Source organism: Tachysurus fulvidraco, chromosome 7 (assembly GCF_022655615.1).
Source record: "Tachysurus fulvidraco isolate hzauxx_2018 chromosome 7, HZAU_PFXX_2.0, whole genome shotgun sequence".
Taxonomy (NCBI): Eukaryota; Metazoa; Chordata; class Actinopteri; order Siluriformes; family Bagridae; genus Tachysurus; species Tachysurus fulvidraco.
In genome coordinates, this window is record NC_062524.1 from 11,243,999 (window position 1) to 11,254,400 (window position 10,402).

Sequence of the window (10,402 nt, forward strand, 5' to 3'; positions counted from 1 at the left end):
ACCCGAGAAATTCGGATAAGCGGTAGAAGATGAATGAATGTTGTGAAGATATAAATAATAGACAGAAATAAATAATAGAAGAAATAAATAGTGAAAGAGTTTATAACCGCTAGTACACTCTCTATAGAGCATCATAATACTGAGCCAATCAGAGGGGGGGGGGCGCGAGAGAGAAAGAGAGAGCGAGAGAGAGAGAGAGAGAAAGACAGCGGGAGAAAGAGAAGAGAAGAGAGAGAGAGAGAGAGAGAGAGAGAGAGAGAGAGAGAGAGAGAGAGAGAGAGAGAGACATCTGCGACTTAAACAGTGAACTTGTATAAAGCGGTTGTTTGGAGGAAAACATGAACATGAGCGACCAAGTAACAGATTTCTCTGGAAGCTGGAGAATGAAAAGCTCAGAAAACTTCGAAGAGCTGCTTAAAGCGCTTGGTGAGTTTTTTTTTTTCTTTCTTTCTTTCTTTCTTTCTTTCTTTCTTAATTAAAGTTTTATTAAATAAAATGCAAGCAAGTAAAAGAAGAAGAAGAAAAAAGGTAAATGCAAGCAGATAAGTGAGTAATGACTCCCAAGCAGATATTACTGAGTAAAGCTGATTTCCTCCTGCTATAGTGTTGAGAGAGCAACATGCGGCTGTACCTTCTGTTCTAACACAATTACAGCATAAACCATAAAAGCAGCATATGATAAGGTGAATAGAAAAAAGAGAGTTCCTGTAATCAGTTTCTCTCTCTTCAATTTTTTGACTTTTATTTACTTTTGTTTGTTTGTTTTTGTTTTCCCCCCCAAAACCTTTGACATGAAAAGACAAAATGGTTCACTGGTAATGTGATGATAAAAGTGGAAATGGATTAAATCTTCCTACATATTTAATTCACACCGAATGGAAAATGTTGTGTAAGTAAACGAAATGAACAAGCGGTGTTGAAAATGACTGAATTATTAAACCTCCACACATGATGTGAACTAAATTTATACTTGCTTAGTGGAATTAATTTGTCTAGACCATTTATAACCTTGTCAGTATTTTTTTTTCTGCCCCAGGTGTATTAGGGGTTAGTTTCCTGTTGGATGCTGAGCACACATCCTTATATATGAATGTCACATAAAGGAAATCATGTTACGTCTATCAAGCAACAATCATCAATAAGCCAAAAATCTTACTCAAGTAACTCTGCACTCATTTTGGCTGTGCCGTTCAACTGGATTTTAAACATGAAGTATAATTGAAAACTAATGAAACATTGGTTAATCGGCTAAACAATTTTAGTTTTGAATGAGTTGTTAAAATATTTCCAACTGGATTATTTTTAATCAGTTAAAAATATTGTACATTTTACATTGCTTTTAATTTAAGTAAGGGAGATTCTGACCAAGTGCCTATGCGTTTATTTCTGTATTTATTCCATCACCATTTTTTAAAGAATTTATTTGCTTTGATTAGTTGGCTTTGTGCTTATTTCAGTGTATTGAGTTATTACAGCTCTGTACATTTTGACATATAGACCATTTACAGCCTTTAATGAAAGTAATAAACCCTTATTGATTTCTGACCGGGCTTTCCACATATTCCTGTGAGTGAAATCATTTGCTGTTGCCTCAAGTGAAATAAACTTCCCAACGGAACTCCTCCCATGGCTAAATATTTATTCCTGATTTGGTATTTCCTTGCTTAAGCAGGGAGAAATGAGGTTTGGTGTATCCGATTTGAATTATCTACAGGAATGCTTATGGGGGAAAAACATTCCATTACATTTAATGCATTCATTCAGGAAATCAGGTAGCCACAAAAAGCAGGCTTTGGATCGTTTTGCTCTTATTACTTATTCCGTGTTTGTTTTCTCTAGGCGTAAATGTCTTTCTGAGGAAAATCGCTGTAGCGGCAGCATCCAGGCCCTCGGTTGAGATCAAGCAGCAGGGAGAGACTCTGTCCATACAGACATCCACCAGCGTTCGCACTACCCATGTGTCCTTCACTGTGGGTCAGATCTTCAACGAGACCACTGTAGATGGACGACCATGCACGGTAACTTAAGTAATTTGCCAAGCCTGAGAAAATTTATTTATTGTCACTGGACATGTGACTTTTCCTAAATCCTCACCTGTCCAGTAGGAGTGAATTTCTACCCACTGTAAACTCAATCTAATGTGATCTTACATAGTTCTAGCTCATCGACCTTGATGTTTGATGTGCTGTGTGTTTTAACACGCTTTTCTGTTCACCACACCAGTAAAGAGTAGTTATTTAAGTTTTGTAGCCCATTATCTCTCTCAGGTCTGGCCTTGACGTGGCGAGGGAGCTTGCGTGTTCCAGTGACCCTGGAAAGCGATACCGTCGGGAGCTCGCTCCTGGTAGGGTCACCCTAGGTGGGCCGGTCTCCAGGGTAGGTTCCAGACAAACAAAGACCCCAGCATGTTGGTACGCTGTGAGGTGGCAGCCCCACCAACCGACTATTCTGCGGAGGGCTAACAACCCACCCAGGAGAAACCTCTTTTGTTACGAAACTGATCAGAGAAAGAAACTGGACTGCCCAACATGGTAACGGACCCCAGCCTGCCCCCGACCAACGAGTACGGATCAACCTTCGTCATAAAACCCGAATCGCCACATGGAATGTCCAGACACTCCTTATGGTGTGGCCCTTGCCATCTCAAAGGACCTCCGCAAGTCCTTAATCAGCTGGACACCCCTGAGCGACAGATTACTGTCGGCCCGCTTTCTCCACCTACATGGCAAGATGACAGTAATCGTCGCTTATGCTCCCACCGATGTTGCTGATGAGGATGCAAAGGATGCTTTCTTTGACCAACTCCATCAGGCTGTTGGCCTAGCCTCACCACATGACATCACCATCATCCTCACCGATACCAATGCTACTTTGTCCATCAGTGATCGGTCCACAGGCTCACCTGTCGGCACAATCTTTGCTGACAGGTCCACATCTCCAGTGGCGTTCACCAGGGCTGCGTGGCTGCACCTGACCTCTTCAATTGCATCATTTGCCATCTGATGTCCAGGGTTTGTGAGCGGGTCCCCGGTGTGTCCTTCGGCAGATACCACCTGACTGACCTGGAGTATGCTGATGACACCATCCTGCTCAGCACGTCCTACAGCCAGCTGAGAGATACTCTGGCCATATACAGTGAAGAGGCGGAGAAGCTTGGCCTCCAGGTGAGCTGGACAAAAACCAAGTTCATGTATGTCGGTGCCAGACCACATACACCTTCCCTGTGGCTTGGCAATGACTTTGTGGAACTTGTCAAGAATTTTGTGTATCTGGGATCCATAGTGACAGACAATGGGGACATAAAACCAGAGATTACCCGCAGAAGAGCCCTGGCTGCATCAGCTCTGCAGTCTCTCGGAAACCACTCTCCAAGGAGGAGCCAAATTGAATTGAATTGAGCCCATTATGGCTGTTCCACTCATAAATGCTTCTCCCTTTTTCTTGTTGTTGTTGTACCATTTGCTGTAAACTCTAAACAGATTTTTGTTCTTCTGACACAAACGATCATGCAGCACCACTGGGATCACAGTGTCTGTTAAAATGAACATTAAATGATACTCTTGAGCTGTACTCAATTAGCACTGCAGACACCTGATTGGTTGATTGGGTTTTACATACAATTAAAAGGAACTTATTCAGGAAACACTTCAACTAGCACTTCTTTCCCTATCTTTTGCATTTAAAAAAAAAAAAACTCTGACACTTTTTCATTGTAACTTTGAACAAATGTTTTAAACTCATGTTATCTTAAGTATGTAACCTAGTGAGCCAGCATTAATGTATTCAATGTTAGAGATTTAAGCACTTATGTAGGTTGCTCTGGATAAGGGCATCTGCCAAATGATGTAAATGTAAAAGCTTGCACTCGGTTATTACTCAGTCCAGTTTCAACTTTACATTTTATGGCATTTAGCAGACACCCTTATCTAGAGTAACTTACATTTTTATATCAGTTTATGCAACTGAGGGTTAAGGGCCTTGCTCAGAGGCCCAACAGTGGCAGCTTGGTGTACTTGGGGTTCAAACCCATGACCTTCTGATCAGTAGTCCAACACCTTAACCACTTCACCACATCCCATATTCCACTCACTTACTCTGGTCCTTGTCTTTTCTCCGATTCAGAGTTTTCCAAAATGGGACTCTGACAGAAAGATCACCTGTGAGCAGACTCTGCTGAAGGGTGAGGGACCACAGACATCCTGGACTCGTGAGCTGAACGATAACGGGGAGCTAGTACTAGTAAGGCACTGAATTTCCATCAGTTACTAAACACAGTTTGTCATCTTATATATGTTTATTGTACATTCAGAAATTATGCACACTCACTTAAAGGTCATGAAAGGTTTTCCTTTTTTAAAATTGTGTACTTCATCTGTATTTTATTCAGCTGATTGGATTTGATATTGGAAATATCGTTATTGGTAAAAGCACACACACCTCTGTCTTTAGAAAATCCCAGACATCTGGGGAAGGGTACTGAAAGATTTCTGCAGTGCTGAAGGCACCAAAAAATCACTAAGCTCAAAGTCTTTTGAAGATAAAAATGGGAACGAGAGAATCCATGTGTATCATTGACAATACACCACTACAGTGATGTAACATTCCAAGGTCACAAAGCAGTTTGTGGGACGAATGCAAAAAAATCACAATGATATTCATGATGATGATGTTGAGGAGTATATCCATAAACATTTGATAGAATTCATCCCTGGTAAGATCATTTATAATTAAGATGAAACTCTTCTCCTCATTAAGAGTATTAATCAGAGATATCGTAATCATTGGTGCTGAATAATTTCTGAATGCACTACAGATAGGTGTAAATTCAACGGTATTGTGTTAAATAAATGGCTGTATTGGTCTTTGAACCAACCAAATTATTTGTGTTACATGACCAAATGTTTGTGGACATCTGATCATCACACTCACATGTGCTTGTCAAACATCCCATTCCAGATTTATTCCTCTTTTCTGTTATATTTTGCTCCAGTCATCTGTGAAGTCTTTCAACTCGATGCTGTATTGTGTCTGTGTGGATTTGTGTTCAGCTTCAAGATCATCAGTGAGATCAGACACTGATGACGTAAGAGTGAGGAGGTCTGGGGTTCAGTCTGTGTTCCAGTTCATCACAAAGGTGTTCAGTGGTGGAAAAAAAGTCAGGACTCAGTGCAGGACACTCGAGTTCTTCACCACAACCTTCACACACCATGTCTTCATGGAGCTCTGTGCTTTTGTTTTTTGCTGGAACAAGGTTGGAGTCTCTTAGTTCCATTGAAGGAACACTGTAATATTACAGAATACAAAGTCATTCTATACAATTGTGTTTGGGGAAGAACCGCATATGGGTGTGATGGTCAGAGGTGCACATACTTTTGCCCATATAGTGTAGTTCACTTCATTTTAAAAGACAGCAGAGCACTTTTTTAAGAATTTTCTTGAGACAAGATAGACTAAATCATTGTAAATCCATTACAACTCCTGTTTCTGTTAATTTATTTGATTACTAGGGTGTATAAATACAAAATGTATTGACAATATGTCAGTCATGAAATCATCTTTTGAAAATTGAATGAAAATCATCATTATAAAAAAATGTGGGGAATCAAATAACCACAGAAGTTGAGGTCCTCTTTGAGGCCCACATGAAGCCAGGTCCATAGTGAAATCCTGAACCCAGATCATGCGGACTGAACTAATCTCAATAGCTCAATATTTTTATAATAAATCAATTGATTGTTTTGACACAACACATTTTGTTCATATTCTTTGTTTCAGACTATGAGCGCTGGAGATGTCGTCTGTACTCGTGTCTATGAGCGAGAGTGAGGACTCGCGTTATTGGTATCTCTCAATGTTTCAGTTAATCATTTATACTGTGGTAAAAATGACCTTTTATATTTGCTGTCTACTATCAACTGCTATCAATCTTTTGATATGTCATCATATATTACTGTATGTACGGCACAGTGCAAAAGTATTTGCACCTTACAAATTTCTTCTATCTTTGCATATTGGTCACATTTTATAGTTTCAGTTTCTGATCTAAACAGAATCGAAAGAATCTAAGCTTTACTTAAGGAAGAGGGGATAAAGAAAATGATTGAAATTGAAAATTGAAATTTGGAAAGACTTACAAAGCCGTTTTCTAAGGCTCAGGGACTTCAGGGAAGCCCAGTAAGAGCATTATCTCCAAATGAAGAATCCTTTGAATACATTTGAATGTTCCCAGAAGTGGGAATGACATGAAAGTCATGAAAGGTCTCCTGGCCTCCTCGCTCTCCTCAGGTAAGGTAATGGTGAAAAAACACATTTCAAAACACTCAGATGATCCATAAGCCTTTTGCAAAAAAAAATTGCAAAAGATCTTGGAAGATATTAGTCCTATTATTCTAATTAATAATTGATAGAACCAATAATTCTGCTCTACAAGAAATTAAATTTTGTCTGGGAAGACAAAATAAAAGTTTTAGAGTGGCCTTGTTAAAGTCCTGAACCCCAATGAGATGCTTTAACAGGTCCTTAAATTGGCAGCTCGTGCTTAAAAGATCTTCTTTGTCTCTGATTTAAAGCAATCCTGCAAAGAAGAGTGGGCCAGAATTCTTTCATAGAAACCGAAAGACTAATCTCCTTTTATCATGAGCTTTTGGTTGCTGCAAAAAGTGCCACAACTAGTTATTGCAAATGGGGGCAATTACTTTTTGAGTTTGGAGCTCCTCAGATTTTATGTGTGACAAATATGCAAAAATAGAAAAAGCAATGTATGAGTAAAACTTATGAGTAAAACTTATTTCACTTAAGTGAAATTCTCTGTGTGTGTGTGTGTGTGTGTGTGTGTGTGTGTGTGTGTGTGTGTGTGTGTGTGTGTGTGTGTGTGTGTGTGTTAAGCCCTATATTCTGGCCAGTTTTTGACAAAAAATCTGCATTTTTTATTGTCTTATTATCAATAAAACCCTTGTTACAAATATACATGGAGGGGCTTCCAGTTTAACTCAGTGAAATGAAACTCATGGTTTAATATCAGGCTGATCAAGTACTGTAATGACATGATATATAAATGTTCCCCACGCAGCTAAAATATATTTATCTTACTTCAAATTCAAGTAAAATAATAATAGATTAGATTTATACTAAGATAAGACAATTCTTGCTAATAGACTCAGACGGTTCAACTCTCTGCAGATCAGCAGTGGCTGCTGTAATCCTGTCTTCTTGTCTCCCAAGATACACATTATGTGTGCAATTCTGTGATTATTCTCCAGTTCAGACTGTGTTAACAATATTTATTTTATGAACGTACCACATATTTTAAACAGCTTGAGCAGTGAGGTTTGGGAAATCTGGAAGCAATTGACTCAGTGAAAGAAAGTCATTATAACAAACATCACTATTTTATTTTATTTTTATTTTATTTTATTTCATCTGATCAGAATAAGTCTCGACCTTTCTTTCTCTGAAGAAAATTACACAAAATCTGCCTGGAAAAAACAAAACAAAACAGTGGGTTCTCTTCAGACTGAAAGTCAGACAAACACTGCATTTACTTAGTGACTCATCAAAAGAGTATGAGAGACAAAATAAGTCCAGGTTGGTCTGGATTTTCATCTTAAAAACAAACCAAATAAAGGGTTTAAAAGGCATTATTTTAAAAAATTGGTAGTACACACAGATTCATGTAAGTTTCATTTGACTACAGTGCAGTTGTCTTGGGCAAATCTTTCCAAAGAAAAGAAAGCGGTATTGGATTTCGACAGAGGCGATGTTAATCATCGTGTTGTGTTACAGCGGGTCACTGACTTCTTTCTGTGGAGGCACTTTCGGCTCGTTTGGTTTGAATGGGGCCCTGTTTTCTTCTTCCACTAATCTAAACCATACAGCATGGAAACAGGGTACGAAACCCACAAACCTGCCTAGAATATGATTCCATCCCCTGCTTGTTGCCACAGCAACTCAGCTCATTCCTGAGATGGTGATGTCATGGGGCTGTGTAGAGCTTGATTGGCTGAGGAATGTTTTTTGGGGGTTTTTTTTGGTGGTGGTGAAGAAGGGGAGGCTGCACTGCAAAAACCAAAAGAGTGTAAATTTATTTAGTAGATTAAAGAATTACAATCATTTTTTCATGTTTTTTCCTTATTTTATAGGCTAATAATCTGCAATCATATATTTTATCTAGTTTCACATATGTAAATCATCCAAATCATGTCTTTTTATAATATAAAGTTTAATAAAGCAAAAAAAACAAAACAAACAAACAAACACATACAATACATGGAAGATGTTAAAATTACTAAACACTGCTTGTCATATATATATATATATATAGTACAATAATAATAAAATAAAAATGTTATTTCCAATGACCATGCTTACAGATTTTTTTTAATGAAGTAGTTCACCTGTCTTTATTTAGTCTTTATTTAGCCCCACAGATCTGCTGAAACCATTTTTTTTAATATATTTGTATAAAATGATAACCTTTTTGACTTACAGTTATCTCATTTACAGTATACACCTGGGCAATTGAGGGTTAACAGCCTCAAAAAGGTAGATTGGTGGTCCTCTGATTTAAACTTACCTCCTTCTGATTCGCAGTCCATCAGTAGTCATCTATAATCTATATAAAATTTAACTTGTAGCCAGTCTGTTGGGGCTAGTCAGATCCATTTCATTCTGGACTACATGTGGTATGTTTATACACCTATTATACAACCTCCAGGCATCAAGCAATCTAAATAATCCAACATCAAGGTAATAAAAGCTTGAACCAGCTTGTTTGCATCGTGTAATGATGTTATATTCTGAGATTGACAATGGTTCTGCAATCAAAATTTTGCCTGACCGTAAAATTAGATATTAAAGCCAATAATCACTCAGTAAGATGCTGTGGGAAGTTGTAATCTAATGGCTAAGGTGCTGGACTACTGATTGGTTGTGAGTTCAAACTCCTGGTCCACCAAGCTTCCACTGTTGGGAACCTCAATTGCTCAGCTGTATAAAAATGTATGTTGCTCTGTATAAGTGCATCTGCCAAATGTCATGAATGAATGACTGATACAGATTTAATTAAAAGGCCATCAAGACATACTACATAGTCAGAAACTTTAGCCTATTAATGGTTTTTATTTTTATCTTATTTTTTCTCATTCTCAAGTATCTTCTGTGCAAAAACAAAATGCCTAATGCTAAAAATAATAAGTGATTATATGGAGGTTTGTATGTGGATGTGTTTATTACTTTTAAATAAGTAAAAAAAAACTATACCTCCATGGCTCTTTTATGATAAGAAAAGAAAAAGGAAATACATCTCAGATTCCTCCAAGACACGTGAAGCCAGGCAACCGCCAAGAGAGTAACACACTCAGAAGAAAGCACCATCTGGATGATGTGCACAGTCTGGATGATGTGCACATGATGTGGCTAGCTTCACCGTTGCTGATAGGTGAGTAAGATTAACACCATCTGAACCAGACTGACAGCACAGTTTAAATATTACTCAGTGGGATCCTGACCATTTCTGGCTGTGGCATTGTCAGGACTTGAACTTGTGATCACTTGATTAAATGGGTTTTCTCTTGCACCAATTGTGAGCCACTGATGGATGACTATTTTTATTTATCCAAGTTGATTTAATATCACTTCTCGGCTTTGTAATAGCCATCATCCAACTCCAACAGTTGTTGTTGCCTGTCTTACCGAGACATGAATTGTCCTTATTTGAGATTTGCTCTTAAATGCAAACATGTAACCCCGTTTCTTACTGAAATGTTTTATCTCTAAAATGTTTTGTCCCTTTTGTGCTGGAGAAAGTGGTTGGTGCTGAATTGTGGGGTCTTCTGAAGCTTAACAACATGTACAGTATGAATAGCCACAAGTCACAAGGCACAGCCTTTGACACAGTAAAAAAAAAGCTGGAATTATGTTTCATCGGTTAAACTAAAAATCCATGCTGAGATCTGAGCAGAAACGGTAGTGTCTGTGTGTCATCCTCATAGCCTGATGGTTTCAAACCAAAAGCAATGAGGATGTGACTTCACCAAGAGAATGAGCATAAAGGTGAGTATAAAGGTAGAATAGAAGAGGACAGAGCACTGAGCCTTGTGGGACACCAGTGAAGAGTCTGCATGGAAATGTGGATCATCTCCACAACATCTGATATGACTGACTTTCTGGATAGGAACTTCTGGTTCCATACACTTTTTTTTCTGTCATGCAAACATTAGCTATCCCATAAATGTCTTTTTCGTCTCCCAGTAGAAATGATTCTGTTCACCATTGTCATGCTCTCCTGTCCTTTACTATATAGACACTCTTTCCTGAAGACTTTCGTCCACAGGCAAAGCACAATAACTGTTACAAAGCACACACAATGGGGACTTCTTTCAAAAATCTGAAAATTTTTCAAACA

General features: G+C 38.4%; 1 protein-coding gene across 1 annotated transcript; it reads left to right on the top strand.

The window, feature by feature from the left end:
- The first annotated feature begins 221 nt into the window (after nucleotides 1–221).
- Nucleotides 222–6,966, top strand: crabp2b (cellular retinoic acid binding protein 2, b). The gene is made up of 4 exons (XM_027143918.2): nucleotides 222–426; nucleotides 1,840–2,018; nucleotides 4,123–4,239; nucleotides 5,776–6,966. The coding sequence occupies exons 1-4, from the start codon at nucleotides 339–341 to the stop codon at nucleotides 5,824–5,826; spliced, it is 435 nt and encodes a 144-aa protein (XP_026999719.1). The 5' UTR covers nucleotides 222–338; the 3' UTR covers nucleotides 5,827–6,966.
- Nucleotides 6,967–10,402: the final 3,436 nt, after the last annotated feature.

Bases quoted from the DNA above. Each gene is read 5' to 3' on its own strand.
- crabp2b (XM_027143918.2), top strand. From the start codon at position 339: ATGAACATGAGCGACCAAGTAACAGATTTCTCTGGAAGCTGGAGAATG. The intron at 427-1,839 runs GTGAGTTTTTTT...TGTTTTCTCTAG, and splicing joins AGAGCTGCTTAAAGCGCTTG to GCGTAAATGTCTTTCTGAGG. The intron at 2,019-4,122 runs GTAACTTAAGTA...TCTCCGATTCAG, and splicing joins TAGATGGACGACCATGCACG to AGTTTTCCAAAATGGGACTC.